Source organism: Heteronotia binoei, chromosome 5 (genome assembly GCF_032191835.1).
Source record: "Heteronotia binoei isolate CCM8104 ecotype False Entrance Well chromosome 5, APGP_CSIRO_Hbin_v1, whole genome shotgun sequence".
In the NCBI taxonomy this organism is placed as follows: domain Eukaryota; kingdom Metazoa; phylum Chordata; class Lepidosauria; order Squamata; family Gekkonidae; genus Heteronotia; species Heteronotia binoei.
The window spans coordinates 112,342,947-112,359,967 of record NC_083227.1 but is presented as its reverse complement, the minus strand read 5'-3'; the positions used below and the strand labels follow the sequence as shown (position 1 = coordinate 112,359,967).

The 17,021-nt window shown below is 41.0% G+C and overlaps 1 protein-coding gene across 5 annotated transcripts in view; it reads right to left on the bottom strand.

Annotated features, from left to right (window-relative positions):
- Nucleotides 1-208: 208 nt before the first annotated feature.
- The window catches only part of IP6K1 (inositol hexakisphosphate kinase 1), a 38,971-nt gene continuing 22,158 nt past the window's right edge, over nt 209-17,021 (bottom strand). For 2 of the 5 annotated variants that reach the window (XM_060240097.1, XM_060240096.1), the window contains exons 2-6: nt 13,901-14,247; nt 10,759-10,969; nt 10,302-10,483; nt 9,665-9,840; nt 209-5,805 (exon numbers count right to left, since the gene is read on the bottom strand). In XM_060240097.1, coding sequence (XP_060096080.1) covers nt 5,299-5,805; nt 9,665-9,840; nt 10,302-10,483; nt 10,759-10,969; nt 13,901-14,123 — 1,299 coding nt within the window. In that variant the 5' untranslated portion in view covers nt 14,124-14,247 and the 3' untranslated portion in view covers nt 209-5,298. The remainder of the gene's footprint in view (nt 5,806-9,664; nt 9,841-10,301; nt 10,484-10,758; nt 10,970-13,900; nt 14,248-17,021) is intronic. The other 3 variants (XM_060240098.1, XM_060240099.1, XM_060240100.1) reach the window with 2 other exon arrangements.

Below are 17,021 nucleotides of genomic sequence, written 5' to 3'. Positions count from 1 at the left end.
TTGCTTCAATCTGCTGCTTACCCATTAAACTTCCTGGGTGGCTCTGAGCAGTCAATCTCCAACAGCTGACTGGGTAGTCACATACATTCTGATGCATGTTGTGCTCATCTGCTGGGTCTAGCTGCACAAGCATATCCCAGCAGACAGGGCTAGGTCATTTAAATGTGGTGGTGGAGAAGATAACCACAGACAGACACATGCCCACAGCTAGATGTCTAGCAGTTTATTTATATATACATATAACTTTATACACAATCGGAGAGCCAAGGGTGCAGGGTGTATGAGTACAGGTACTGATATTTCTCATGTCCAAAAGCTTGACTTGGCCCAACAAAATGGCACTGAAACAGAAAAATATACAATAAATTTGTAATGTGATGCTGTATCCCTCCCAGACAAGTCAAAAGGGACAGTTGGGAACCTTTCTCCTCTAGGGCACAACTGTGCTCCCTGATCACAGCAACACTTCTTCCCTTTCAAGCAGTTCTCATAGAGACCATTTTATACCTAGACTTTTTGAAATATAAAAAACAAACATTTTTCTCCTGAGGTAAGCATGCAATAATGGTACAAATACAACTAAAGTTTGAAGTCAACTAGGATGACTCTTTCCAGACTTAAATGTAAAACAAGCAAAATACATATGCCTGGAGCCCATCTCTCTCCCCATCCATGAAAAACAAAAATTACCTCTTCCATTACATCCAAGAGTTTATATAACTGCAAGCAATAAAGCAAGTTCCTTGCATTGGTGTAGAGCAGCATATGCCCACGGATTGCACCTCCACATTACATGCCAGTAACAGCAGAGTGTATAGACAGGTGCACTCCAAGGACTCATGGCAAGTTGCTGGTGTTGTTCTCAGTGAGAATATTGGCTAGCTAAAGCTCCTTCCTCCAGCAGGGACTATAGTTACCACCCTTCTAAAACTACACCATCTAACTCAGCCCAGCAGGCAGACAAATGGTCACTGGAATGATTTGGTCCTCTGTGGAGGGACAGGATCTGTATGGACAAACTGTTGCAGGCATGTAGGCAGGACTACAGACATTAAAACTGACAGTCTCTTAATCAGTTTGCAAGAGAAGTCAAGTTCTGTACAGTGCAGAAACAGATACCATGAGTCAAATTTAGACAGCAGCACCCCTCCTATGCCACACAGGCCTTCTTTGGAGTCACCAGACTGAACGTGCAACACTTCATCCTTCATAATGTAACTTCTGAACTGGTATGTGTGAGAGATCATGCACAGGTCCAAGCTATGAAGGTGCTAGTAAAGAGAAAGTGGCTCCTGTTCCAGCTGAAAGGGCAAAATCAGTTATTAACAAAAAAACACAGTGCAGTAGTAACCTCTAGCAGAGCAGAGGAAGAGAAGTTTAAGGCAGCAGTTGCCACCTCCAATACAAAAGAAATACAGCCCAGTTATCTGGCAACCGTCTTCCCTGGACCTTATTTGTAAAATAAGGGAACCCCTCTGGGGTTCATACACCAAAGCTAGCAGTTCCTATGTATTGCTAGAGAAAGATAGCTGGCTATGTATTCCAGAAGGCTGAGAAGCTGATCATCCACATGAAGGCAACAACACAGTACGTGCAAAGTTCTGCTACAGGAATTCACACACCTGGACATAAAGTGTCAGCAAGCTGTAAAGGGCAACAAGCAGGCTGTACTGATCCAGTAGGAACTGACTGGAAGGATTATTTACACAAGCCTCCAAAAGAGGACCTGAATGTATAAATGCATGCAAAATGGCTTTGTTGGGCAGCATTCTCCTTTATGCTCAGGGGCTCTCATTATCCATCTGATAGGCATTTCAACACAGGGCTGACTATACTCCTGCCTTCTTCTGATGAGCAAAGAATTACACTAACGATCTCAAACAACCCCATTAGAGCTACAAGAGCAAGAAGTCAAGTGGCTTCACTTTTAAGTTTGTTGTTCAAAATTAACCATATGTCATCTTGAGCAGACTTGTTCTTCTGCAAATTGGCTCTAGGTAACATATGCTTCTAGTTCTATGGCAACATGCCTATGGGCATAAGAAACCTGACAACCATCTTGAAGGATTTTACCTTAGATAATGAGGTAGAACCAAGGACAGAAGGGCAGATTTCCACAAATGGCAGCTGTCTGGACCATAAGGAGGCTGGATCCAGCATTAAGAACAAATTGGTGTGTCCTTACTTAGCAAATAATGTTTCCCTATCTGTATAACAAAATGCAGTGGGACACAGAACACTACAAAAGCCATAGGATAAGCTAGCTTTGCTTTTGAAAGACCAAGTTCTCTTTGTTTCAAGGCAGAAAAGGCCAAGGGGTGTACCTGCACATCACTGATCTTTTTCAGGTTCTGGGTATCTTTCACTTTGGCAATCAAACAAGCTGGAAACATGCACTACAATCAAGAATGGCAAACTATACTAACTGCTTGGAAGTTTTAGATTTTTATATGGACTGAACCCTGCATGTTACTGCATACATTAACCACATTCCTCACATGTGAAGAGAGCAAATGAAGACAAATACTTTTCTTTCTACCTTATGAACTGTCCCCATTTTTGTTGGTGCATTTTAGAAGACATGTTTGCAGTACAGAGCTGCTTTCAATTCAAGCTAAATGTCAAGCTGCAGAAACTAATACTGATGCATACCCAATAGGATAGCTCAGAAGTAACTATCAAGATAAGATCCAGTTGAATTTATTTGCCCTGACACTATGGTACTTTCCAAACAAGCCCTGCAGGTATTTCCTTATGCAGCTTTGCCAGTACATCACAATTCCCACTGCTCTAGTACTGACAGGCTTACTGTGCTCATGTACCCTGCCCCCATACATATCCCATCCACAATGTTCTGTAAGAGACTATGTATGAGTACATGTCTTGCAGGAACTCGAATTATGCATACTGGTTTCATTGGTACTAAGTCTGGTTGAAAGCAAATCATTGATGATAAAAACCAAACTCTTTCAGATGTGCAAGATACTCAGGTTCAAAGAACAGTCAGAACCGTGTCCTTTTGCTCACCCTGAAGTCAAAAACAAATGAACTTGGAAGGCTTATTGCTATTGAACAAGACTGTGCTTTGTAGTTATGCTGTCTGAAAATTAACCACAATGCTACAATACTGAAAAACTCATATCCTTTAATTTTTTGGTTCCTTATAGAGCTTAAACAGAATTATTAGCTTTACAAAAACAAAACCTGACAACAAGGAAAATATGCTATTTACAAGCTCTGGAACTTACGAGAAGGTTTGAGTGGTCCAGAGGGCTGTGTTGTTGTTTTTAAGATTATAAAACAAAACAATCACTAAATCAGGAGGGAAACTTCTGTAGAGTGTCTATATTCTTTTCCTTGTTATTGAGGTGATGGAAGGATTAACAATTCCTTACAATCCAAACCCATCACGGCTATCTTGAAGGATGCTGTTCAACTAAAAAAAATTATGATGCCTCATACTTAATATGAAGCGTTCAAAAACAAGGCTTGATGGAGTCTAGCAACACTGTGCAGATTTTAGCTTTTCCCTTCAGTTCGGAGAATCAGAAGTAATGCTGGAGAAACTGCACTAACCTGTTCCAAGTGTCCCTTATTATAGTAGCTTCCTCTAGCACCACCAAGATCTTAGACTAGTGCTGAACTGGTTGATGCAGAGGTGGTTCTTCCACCAGGCTTACAGAACATGCAGAATGGGGTTAGCAAAGTTTGCCCCTGCAGACACATACCAGAACTAGCCAAACCCCTATCAGCAGCAGCTTGATGAAGTCAAAAACACTTTTAAAAACTGACCTATAAAGGCCATATCACCCAAAAGGGAGGCATAGAATCAGCACACCAATGAACCTTCTTGTCCTATCTTAAGAGCATCAAGCACAAGACAACTGTCCTTAATCTTAATGCCCTGATATCAGTTCTCTATGGTAGCAACTCTCTTCCCAACATACTGCATTTCAAAGAGACATAGTGCATTTTGTCTATGACAGGGCCATCTCTAGTCAGGACGGGACAGCTTCTGGGGTCTAAGGGAGAAGCACTTGGGGCTGTCATTGGATTAACATGGCCACTCTACACAACAGAACTGTGAACACACATGTGGGGGTCAGAATCTGGCCCGGATGCATTCAGCTAGTCACCAGTCATAGGAACAAGGCCAGCAAATGTCAACTCCCTGAGGCAAAATCAAGCATAGGTGGCAGCACATTCAGCTGTGATGCCACTGTTCAAAGCCAGGTAGATGCTTCCCTCCACAACGGGGGTCACTGTCTGAAAATACAAATGCCTACTTCTATTTTTTTTATCACACAACTACTGTGTGGAAGTGTACAGTTCATTAGAAAAATCTGCTTGGGAAGGGGAGAAAAGGGGGAAATTTCAATTTCTGCACTGAAGTGCTTGGATTTGAATGAGGTCGGCAAATACATCATTGGATCAACAAAATGTAAAATGGTGGGATGGGAAAAGTGACCTGAATTAGTCCCAGAAAAAATGTCAAGGGACCAGATTAAATGTGCTATTGATACTATCCTTAGCTAGCTCAACTCTCCCATGAAATTCAAGATAATATTGTGTAGCCATGTCCAGGCAATTCTGGAATCTGGAGAGCTTCTGTCTCAGCTTCAGGGAATGGTGAGGGAACAGAGGCAAACCTCACCAATGGAATACAAATCAAAACCAACATGTGCTGCTCTGGCTTTCCTTTGGTCATTTACTTCCCTAGTCAGAATAATATGCTGACACCCAGATTAAAGAAAATAAATTGTACTACCAACTGTACTCTCCCAAAGAATCTTTCATACCTGCACAGGGGCAGCAATAGCAGAGGGAAGAGTGTGCAAATTATGTGCCTCTATAAGCCCCACCCCAATAAATGATGTTAGTTTATATCCAAATGCCCTTTTCAAACACAAGAGAGGTTCAAGCCACAGTGCCTCCATGAAAGGTTGACAAGGAAGGAGACTAGAATCCTCAAATCTAGAACCCTCTTCTTTCCCATGGGGTAAGGGTCTCCATTCCTAACACAGACATGATCAGAGGGCTACACAATAAATATCAGCCTTGGACACTAATGCCCAATACTGGAGTCCATGAGATGCATCTCTCCTGAAAAGCATCTGGGCCAGAATAGTCAAAGCCATATTTGACAGGCTCATCCAGGATATTATGTCCTTTGATGTAGTTAAAAACACTGGAACAATACTTTTTTTTCAAAGCAGTTGAATTTGCTTTCAATGAAGGAGTGGTGGTCCTGTCTGTTCCTATCAGTAGGGAAATGAAACAGAAGAGTTCCACCAAAGGTTATTTGTTCTCATCCCGCATCTCTTCAATTATGTTGATAAGGCTCTCTAAACCAAACATATAACCCTTGTCAGGGCCATCGTGCACTGTGGGATCATCCCGAAAACCTTTGAATGTGCTGTGTGCAAAATCAATCATACGGACGTCCACCTTGGGCTGGGAGAGGATGGATTCTGTGCTGCTGCCATCCTGTAGGCTCTCTGGGAGAGACATGTCCACTGGCTTCAGATGCATCTCTGTTCTTCGCTCCTTGTATGTCTCAGACCTGTCATCCTTTCCATCATAGATGATGAGCAAGGAGCTGGAGTAGAAGCGGTAAGAGGCCTGCCTCTCCAATACAGCTTTCAGGTTGTACAGCTTGCTAAGGATGGGCTCAAAGAGGTCCTTTCGTAGCTCTATACCATTGTGCAGATATTGGTAGAGAGCATTGTGAAAACCCTCAGTGGAAAGACCTCTGCCATAGTATTTATTCCTGCACAAATAATGCCCTGTATCCCGCTGGTAGACCTGTAAGACACAGAGAAAGGATGTGTCAATTAGAATGTATAGCCACATTTCAAAAATCTACAAAGTAATCAGTCATCCTCTACGCAGGGGTGTCAAACTCATGAGAGCCACATTTGACACAAATGAGACCTTGTTGGGCTGAGCCATGTCAGGCCAGGACGCATGTGTACCTATTTAAGATTAGTTAGCCGAGATATATTTCTAAAGGCCACAGACAAACTTGATTTTAAAACATTTTTTAAAAACCCTTAACACATGCTTAAAACATTAGCACTCATTGGTCTTAAACTGCTTTCTTTGTATCTCTCCCATGGGATCCAGGGAACTAGGCAAAGGAAGCTTTTTCCTTCCTTCCCCAGGGCACCAGGAGGGGAGGAGCCTCAGCTAATAGAAGGAAGAAAGGCTTGGCTCAGTAGGACTGCTGTGCAATTGAGAGAGCCTGGCAAAGCAAGCTATTCCTCCCTCCCCAAGGGAGGAGCCTCAGCCAATGGAGAAAATAGATTATTTGCTCTGCAGCTCCTGTGTGACTGAGCAAGCCTTGCAAAGCAAGCTGTTATGCAGAACGAAGCAAGAGAGAGGGATAAGGAAGCAGATGACAGCCAATTGCTCAGGGGCCTGATAGGAGCCCTCCGAGGCCTGATTCAGCCCCCAGGCCACATGTTTGACACCCCTGTTCTACGGTAATCCAGGAAAACCTTTTCACAAGACCTGGCTGAAAAAGGGCTTCATTGTGTTTGGTAAACAGTGAAATGGAGATGCCCTACTATATGCCAGAAGGGGGGGGGGGATGTTGACAAGGACTCTTTCTCCATTAAAACATACCCAAAGCCAAAGTGGGGCAAGAAGTCTTTTGGGTTAAACAGAGGAAGGTATCAACAGGACAGAACACTGCACCTCAACAGTATGTCTTATCAACTGTGTTTTCTCTCAAAGTTTGAAGAATTATTCATTATGCTGGCAGCTGCAACAAATGTATGCAAACTTCCAGTTCAGCACAAAATCTGTTACAGTAAAACTGGCTGAAACACACAAGCCCTGCTCTGCAGGACAGCATGAGAGAAACTGCTAGTCCACCAGCTAAATGCCTCATTAACCAGTAACTCTCACTGAATAAAAAAGCCAGTATTTCCAGCAACCAGCAAAAGACAGTTTCTTTTTAAAATGTAGGTCCTGAAACACCACTTTACAAAAACAGATTGGTAGATTAGAGCAAACCCAGTTTAAAACTTTCATTTTTTTTCTTTCTAAAAGAAAATAATCACCATTAAAACTAAAACAATCACCATCCAGCAGAGGGCACTAGCACGAAAGCTGTGAGGGTATGTTTGGACAGCAAGGGAGGCTCCATAGTGTTACTCATAGCAACAGAAGCAGACAAGCCTACCTGAGGCAGTCCTCAGTGCAATCTGCCGCTTCTCAGTTGGGAAAGCAGTGCAGCCTCCTACCATTAGATAATGCTTTTCTTTCTATTCTATCCCACAATCAGGTTTCCAATTTACATCCCTGACAGGCAGCTACTTTTTCATCTGCAAGCCAAATGGACTTTTAACGTTAATGGATAACAATTTCAGAATATGCCACATGAAGCCCCATTCCTATAGGAGAATGAGTACAATTTCATAACCTGCATATGCTCTATGTTGTGACAATTCAGCTCATTAGGACACACTAAGAATGCTTGCTTTGGACAATGTGGGTAATATCCTGGACTAACTATCCACTCCCTTCCAAAAATCTCCACTGATAATTTTGCTATATAGTCATTTTATTAATGTTAAGGGTGGAAAATAATCAGTAAAAGTTTTTTTCATCTTGGTCATTAATTTGTCATGTTTTTTAAAAAAACTGGTCAGTACAGTCAGTATTTTTTTGTTTTCATGAATGCAATTTGGGGTGGGGGGGGGTCATTTCTACATTTTGAGGAAAACATTACTTCCCAGTAAGAAGACAAATTCTTTTTATGTTTTCAAAATCTGGATGTATTTTGACTGATGAAAAGGCCAGCATGTTAGAGAGAACTATGAATGCTCACCTGATGGTCAAGGAAGGAAAAGGAGGAGACTGGATTTATACTTCGCCCTTCACAACCTGAAGAAGTCTCAGAGCTGCTTACAATCTCCTTTCCCTTCCCCTCCCTACAACAGACACCCTGTGAGGTAGGTGTGGCTGAGAGAACTCTCTTCCCATAACTGCTCTTGAGCAGAACAGCTCTGAGAGAACTTGTGGCTGACCCAAGGTCACATCAGCAGGTGCATGTGAAGGAGTGGGCAATCAAACCCAGTTCTCCCAGATAAGAGCCTGTACACTTCACCACTATATCATACTGGTGTAGTAAGCAAAACTGAAACAGCTGAGACAAGAACAGAACAAGAAGAGGATGACTGCTTGAATGTTACTAAGCAATGCAACCAAATGTGTAAAGGAGACTGCTGAGAAAAAGGCTATGGTGGGATTCAACATGGCACAGTTCATCCTAGAAGAAGTAGAGACAAGGTTGCTAGGTCTTACTAGGCTTTGCACACCATGCACATCATGCATCAACACTCTAGCATTTTGGCCAAAAAGTCTATGATAACCATAGAGTTTCAACTAAAGTGCCAGAGTGTTAGATGTGCAATGTGTCTGGTGCGATGACATCAACTCAGGAGGGGGCTGTTTGGAGGCAGAGCTTCCTCTGCTGGCCAACAGTGGATTGAAGCCCCTGAAATTGGGGGAAACCCCGCCCAAACTGGGGGTTTGGCAACCTAACTAGAGAAAGCAACGGAAGGAGAATATAAGGAAAAAATCTTGCAGATGAAGTGCAGAAAACTGTTCACAAACAAAAGAGTTCATGGATAACTTCTTTTTTCAGCTAAAAATCAAAGATAAAGTAAAACCAAAGACAAGTCTTTCCTTGCAGTAATTATGTTTTGTTCTCATGTTTATTTCATGTGTAATTTTAATATGTTTTGCTGTTTTATTATCTGCAACATGCAATTATTTTAAAAGGAATTTTTTTACCCCTAAATTTAGAACAATATTTTTATTATTGTACAATCTTCATAAAACACTTTTTTTAAATAAAAAGGTGTGTGAAAGCTGGCTACGGGGATGATGGAGGCCAGATAATAATAATTCTAAAATGAAGTCCCAGTTTTACTTTTAAAATGCTAATTTATCAAATAGGTTGAAATTAAATTGTTCAGCAATATGTCAGTTTTTGGCCAGTGTTTTTGGGATTTTGGTCAGTGAAATCAGTAATTTTGATCCTTTGACTAGTTTTCACCTCTGTAATGTTAATACCAGATAGTATGCCTTTTGTATGTAATTATTCCCAACTGTTTTAACTATTTTAACTTGGCTACATTAGCCACTGTGTCAAAGTAACTGCATGTCAATAAACAATATTCAAATGATCATATTCACTTGTGAAGTTCTCACAGTATGCATGGCACAAGAATACCTTTTGTAATGAAACAGAAATACCAGACCCTAAAGTCTCTGTAGACCCTATATGCCTTCCGACTGTAACCATGAGACTAGAAATACAAACATTTATGTGTACATATGTATTTTTATGTGTACACACAGGGCTTTTTTCTTCTTCTGGGTAATGGAGAAACACATGGGTACCCCTCATGAACTTAAAAAAAAATTCTCTGAAGAGGTTCTGGAACTCTGTTCTACCATGTTCTCCCAGAAAAAAAGCCCTGTATACACGTGTATATGAATTATATATGCTTTTTTAAAAGTAAAGAGATTCTCAGGATTCTATAATGGGAACCAGATTCTGTCACACACACAGTTGGCTACCAGTCCTGGCTACTGATAAGACTTAAATTGTACATTAGTCACATTTTGCTAGCACCCCAGACAGTACCTGCATTCCACAAACTCGTACACCTAGTGAGGCTGAAGTGCTCTGTGCACACTTCTTCATCTGTCGAGCAGCCTTCTCTTCAGAAGCATCATCTCCATGCTGTCTGGTCCCCATTTTCAGATCAAGCACACAAGGAAATCTGAAGTGATGTACCACATTCTCCAGCAAAAGGAATTCTAAGGAGCTGGTCAAGGAGAATTCCTCTCTTGGAGCTCCAAATGTCTAGAACTGCCATGCATGGTTCTTACAGAAGTTCTAAAAGTTCTCGTTTACTTTCTAAATGCCCTGGCAGAGAAGATACATTTAGACACAAAAAGGAAGCCAGCTAAAGGATGCAAAGCACACATACACAACCACAGGGCAGGCTATAAATTGAAAAAAATAACAAAGAGGATCAAAGTTAACAGGAATATAACTTCATATTTAGAGAAATGCAGACAGGTGAAGGAGAGCAAACCCCCTTCTAAAAGCCACAGCCAAATGTCAATGGCCACAATTGGCACTGGGATACTGACGTGATACTGGAAAAATGTGGGGGAATAGTGACTGAAGACTATGGGGATGCAACATGCACATGCCTGACACACAAGATACAGTCATGAAAGGACAGGAAAGATATTTTCCTTTTGGAGGATACTGTAGAGCTTTCGTTCCTTGGACTCTGAGCGCATACGGCTCAGCTGTTGCTTGTGGCAACGTAGACTCCATGGGTTATAGGTGATATTTTCAGTAGTCAGGCTACTATTTCCATCAAGCATCTGAAACGGAACATCTGAATGGAGGTGCATCTTGAGGCTCTTCGTCTCTTGGATGCTGCTGCTGGCACAATGATACAGCTCACAGTTAAGAGAGTTGTTGTCACTGATGTAAGCAACACAGCTATGTTTGCTAATCCAAGTATTAGTTTCTTTTGCAGTACAGCTCTAGGAGAATGAGGCATGCACGATGGCTGGAAACCAAGCCTTAGAAGACAGCTGGCAGGCACATACAAGGGCTGATCTCTTGTCAGCAAGTCTTGTTGAAAGGCTGCTTCAGAAAAGAAACTTCTGAACAGTGGTAATCTAAACTAAAATAAAAACAGAAACACCCAATACCTTTCTGAGTTCTCACAAGCCAGCCCTGCTTTTTCCTCTTTGTGTTCACTGGTACTGCTTGACCTGTTCAGACTCCTGCGAGAGTGTTTACGACGTGGCTGGTCCCTTTCTGGCACATCATCTGGCTCCAAAGCTTCACTCTCCACATACGGGTATGCTATCAGGTTAATGTAGCCATCACTGTCTCCCTCAAAACAGACAGACACCACCCCTGCCAAAAACAAGTTGAATGGTTCATTCCTAACATGAAACATTTCATTGTGTATGAACACCTACAAAATTGGCAATATAAGAACATGTCAAAGATGGGATCAGGGAGCTGGTAATCAAAGCCATCAATAGGCTTCTGTGAAGAAATCTGAGGTTAGCAGGTGAGGAAATCTGCATTTTGCATCTTTTGCTTTTTGGCCCTGTAGTCACCTCTGCATCTCTCTCCAACTTGACTGTTTGATATCTGCAACAGAAGTGTTTCTCTCTGCCCCATCTCCATCAAAACAATAAGTTTTTCAGATGCTTCTCTCTTCTGCATGTGTAATTTACAAAGATAGGCACAATGCAATTTGAAAATCTGCTATCTGATTTGAAAATAAAGACATTTATCAAATTATTTAAACTTGGTCCTCGGTTGCTCTGACAGACTGCATTTCTACCAGCAGAAGACAGGAAACAATTTTTTATCCACCCCTCCAAACAAACTCCAGCAGACCCCATGCTGTTCCTGGGAATCCACCAACCCATAGGGTCAGCACTTCATGGGCATGACAGGCTGGACAAGGACTATGGACACCGGCATGATCCTAGCAATCCCAGCTCTCAACTTAAAATTAGTTGTATAAAACGTTGCTGCCCTTGGGCCTGCACAATAGCCTAGCTTAAAGAAAGTCAATTGGCTGAAATTGGCCCAGTATATAATATCAGGTTAATTTAATTGGTTCTCAGCAAAACACCCAATTTTGAGTTAAATTGTAGCTGGGAGAGACAAGCTTCAAATTACACTATCTACACTGGCTTCCAAGTACAACATTAATGAGCTTTATATACTTAACACTATTGCAAGCAATTCTATATATCTTTGCTTAAAAGTAAATCCAACTGAAATAAATGGAATCTATTTCTGAATATACATGCACAAAACTGGGGTACAAAGCTGCAATCCTGGGGACTGTTCCATAATACTCAGTGAGACAACCCTGAGGAAACACACAAAGTATCATGGTGTGTATGTCCTTTTAGCACAGACCGTATATGAATAAGCTTTTCTGCTGTCTTGACAGGCAGCCCCATCAGCCCCTATGGTTTTCTGCAGGCACTGGGACCCATCATTTTTTCCCTGCTCTGGAACAGAACACTCTAGGAGCCAATGACACTTCTCCAAGGCTCGGACTGTTTGCCTCCTCTTACCCCCAGCCAAGCGGCAGCCAAGGATGCTACTCTGCCTTAGCATGGCTGTTCAGAGATGGGAAGAAGCCAGTCACCCCCCTGGAAATCATCAACAGTTGAAGACCTTCCCATCACCAAGTTACAGCAGAAAGACTGATCAGTTTCATTAGCAGAGGAAAGAGAAACTATTTTCCATTGTAAGAACAAGGAGTATTTCAAACCTCAGTGCTGGTTTTTAGTTTTTCTTTGTTTTATAACATGCAAGGGTACATATTTGTGAGTTAAAGCTATGCCTAAGCATGTGCACTTTACAACTGTGAAAATTCTTACTGCTAGATGGCACCAATTTTATTATGGCGCATCATCACTTCTGAGGGAATCAAAGTGGGCAGCAACATGTAATTCAAGCTCCTGGTGTAGACTGGTTCCTGAGAACAGAACAGTTGGCTACTCCTGCTCCAGTTGATGAAGTAGCTGTGGCACCTAGGACTATAACCTTACAGTACAAGAAGTGGACTGAACTTAAAAGTAGCTTTATAACAGGAATGCTAGCTTGCAAGCTGCAGGCCAGAATAGGTAATGTTCTCGGGTCTTCTTGGCTTAAAAGGAAATACAGGGTAGAACTATATGAAAGAAAAGTTAAATAAGCTTCGCCGTCAGAATTCTGCCCATGAAAAAAAAAATTTCAGTGTCTATGCTACAGGTGAAGCTCAAGCCAATATCCACTGTGTCAGTGCCCAGATAATTATTCCTCATGCTTATATGACACTGCTGTCAATATTCTTGCATAGTCATAATTTCTTGCATACCAGACTCATTATTAAGTGGAATGACTTCAGGGTAAGATGCAACAGATCTTTTTCTTACTGAGAAAGGAAAGCCTCTTAACAGAATCATTGGTGTATCCTGTACTGAAATCATAAAGTTAGCCTAGCTTCCCCAGTGTGAATGATTAATAAAAATAAAAGTGTGTATGACCTTCCCAGCCAGTTCAAAAGTAATATTATACACGAGAAAAGTTCTTTTACTGAGATAGGGGATGCACATATGTCTCCTGAGACATATTTCTACAGTGCCTCCATTATAAGAAGAACAATGCCCATTGATGGTGCCCCATTCCTAGAACATTTGTTCCCCTTGTCAAAAATTTGTTTAACAAAACACTTATTTAGTATCAATAGCTAAGCATTGCACCAGACATACAGCAACTGGCCCCACATTTCATAAACCCTTCCAAGTCCTCATGATTTCTGCAAATAATGAGAACACACTGTACACTCCATTCCACTTAGACAAACACAAGGGTGGTATTGTCTAAGGCTGTGCTGTCAGGGTTGTCTTTAGAAAACTAGGTGTGCTAAACACAGCTGTGCTGCTGTGTTAAAAATACTCCCCTTAGCTGCTTTTGTTAAGCTTCAAGCTATTGTCACCAAAATGAAAAAACTAAAATATATATATATTAAAACATAGCTCTCACAATAGACAGTATAATGGGAGATGTAAATTAATGGATTCTCTCTGGCACTTAGGAGTACATGGAGGGAGATGAAGGCCTCATTTGCATGCCAGAACCTTCCACATAGGGCAGTTTGCATGGCAGAAGTATCAGAAGTATGCAATTTCCTGGCATTAACATGTGAACACCAAGGTATTTAAGACATTTTCCCATGCTTACCAAAATCACCAGCAAGAAAATGCATGGCTCAAAAGTTAGGAATGCTGTGGATATTAACCAGAGTCTTTAAAAATGCTGAAGGCTCACCTTTGTATTCAGGTGTGAATTCCTTCATTTCTGGAGGTAAGGACTCATAGAAGCGCTGTTCTCTGGTAATTAGAGGCTTGCACACAGTGTGGTCATCATAGCGCATCATGCTGCTGTGGCCGCCCACCTGATGAATGAAAGGCTCCAGCAGGACCCCTCTGCCTCCTGCGTGGGTTGTGTTCTTGCCATGCTTCCCCACCTCCATGGTTTGACAAACACACATCGCGTTGGACACCAGTCACACACTTGGGACATGGGGAGAGTTGCATGGGGTGGAAGGAGAAGTTTCTCAAAGATAAAAAACACCACCATTCAGATAGCAGAGTAAGCAAACACGTGCCAAATGTCTACAAAACAGAAAGGAGATATCATGAAGTGTCACCTACAAAGGCAATGTATATCCACCTCAATATGAGTTCTAACAGTTCCACATAGTATTTCAAGATATCCATACTCAATTCCCCGCAATCAATTTTTACTATTATAACCTCTCTTAACATTCTGTCTTTTCCTTAGGTTTACTAACAATTCACACCTTTCCTTTGTATGCTGCTTTGAACTATAGTACATCCCTACTGAGAGGGAATGAAAAAATTTGAACTCACTTTTGTATTTTATCAATGATCTGAGGATACAACTGCTGGTGAGATTTATGGATAGGAAACAAAGAATGAGTGACAACCTGTCATTTCTTCTGAACAGCCTGGGTCTTTATAGGACAAGTCAAATCTTCACTTGAAGTACTAAACTGTTAAACAAAGATGACAAACTACTATGTCACTCTAGCTCTTCCATTTCAGTATCCTATTATACATGATCAAATATTCTTCAATTCATGTGAACGTTTAATTCATAGTTACATTAAACAACTGAAAGAGGCTTTTTAAAAAACAAAGTTTGCTTCTCAAACTTTGACAAAATACTAAACTGTAATGTGGAAAACTCTGCTCAGAATTAGTATGGCATAAACACACATATCTGTTTTGCTTACATATTCTCCATGCATGTGTTTTCATCCACCCTCCTACTTTATTTTCTAATATTTAACTTAATATTTAAGTTCTCATTTTTCACAAAGCAGACTAAACCAACCAAATATTCTCTGAGAGTTAATAGTCTTTGTCTTCCTTTTCCTAATAAGGATGTGGTTCCCATATCTCAACAAACGGCTAAAATAGAAGGTGACTGATGAGGACTAAAATGAGGTCAGTGTACAGTGATTGCCAAACAGAAAGATAGCTACTATGAAGCTTGAATTTGGCTTGTGATTCTGCATAAAGCTGGCTACAGTGCTTGTGATGCCTGTTTTATTTATCAGTGCTTGTATTAAGTTAGTAAATACTGCTTGCATTCTGCAAGCATGGATAAGATTTCATCTGCAATGGGAAACCCCCTCTCTACAGACAGGGATCATTACAGTATGGGTCTTTTCCCTTCACATATTTGGCTTGTACCACGGTTATTTGCATGCTGGACTGTAACTCTAAATGCTTTACACTAACCAGCTTCAAATATGTGAAAGAAGAATTCCTATGACCCAAGACTTCATTCCATCTGTCTATTCTATGTATGTGTTCTGGCCACTAATTTGAGGCTAGGTTGGATCACAAGGATCTTGCAATTTCCTGGGGGTTTTTTTCCTACCATCAGTCCTACCATCAGCCTCAGGAAAGATAATTCTTGGGGTTATAAATGGAGAGGTTGCTGTGGGAAGGAGGAAAATCAGCAAAGCTCCATTCACAAAGACACAAATGGAAATGCAGCTCCCCAACACAAGCAGTTGTTACATCTCACGGGTCCCACAGCCCTGTTCTAGGATCAGAGGGCAAAACTGGGAAAATGTGCTGACAGACTGCAGGATCTAATTTGTAACCTTGCAGGTTCTGTATTTTTGAAAGGACAGGCTTTCGAACTTTTCTAGCAATAAGAGTACCACAGACTACATGCATACCAATTTTTCCCTTTGTATCTGCTGTGGAAATATCACATCAATTTTGATATCACAGTCAGGGAGTGAACAAGTCAGCAAGGTCCAAGTGCCTTCTTGGCTAGTTTGCACTCCTGGTCAAACTACCCACTGCTACCATGGGTTTTAGATTTTAAAGGTCTATTTGAGATCACAGGTTTTAAGAAGCTAATAAGCTCTTCAAAAAGATATATCATTACTAGGCTTCAATAATAACTGGCACCGAGACCACAGAGTGTCACTTGTCAAAATCTGAGCCAAGATTGTAAATAATTGGTCAGATCACTTGATCCTCCTGGCTCCAGGGAAGATATAAACTAAAAAGATCTGGGGCAGGGCTTAAATAAATGTCCTGCTTGAAGTTAAGGAGAAGTCTTAAGGGACAATGATCACTCTCAACTCTATTGCCTACTTGGAAGCAATCTACAAGGTATAATAAAGTGGGAGAGATAACTACCTATATAATTGATTGTACTGGCCTAATATAGGGACAGATAAGTAAAAGTACCACCGGAGATGTCGAATACAGTGTCATGCAAAATACACAGATTAAAAAGAGAAAGCAACTCCAGAAAACATAGGCCAGATTTAATCACCAAATCTTGTGAAGGTCAAGAAAACAAACTTCTTCTGCAATCAGAGTCTTAACGCCACCTGGTGAATAGCAGGAGTTAAAATCACCACAAAGAACAAGCTGGGCATTTTATCTTTATTATTTATTTTTTAATTAGAATTGAAGTTGTATTAATACTAAATATTGTTTGAACCTTAAAAAAAAAAGAACAAGCTGGGCATTAGGGCAACAAGAAGTCAGGGTTTCCAGAGTGGCAGATAAAAGTTCCCAGAAAGTTTTCTTGTTCTGTAATGGGAACTTAGGGGGACTGTACACATTGTTGTTGTTCAGTCGCACAGTCAATAGTATCTAATAATACTACTGTACACATTAATAAGTAAGAAAGAGCCAATTTGTTGTCCCTGGATTAAAAGGGCCTGAAAGTCTTTAGAAAATGGCCCAGAAAATTTTCCTGGAACATTCATGGAATTTCTATTAAACAGTGCAGCTCCTGTAAATACTTGGGTGGATTTCTTATAGATCCAGCGGTAAAAATATTTACACACAAGGCAATCCCCCATCTTCTTTATGGTGTTGAGGTA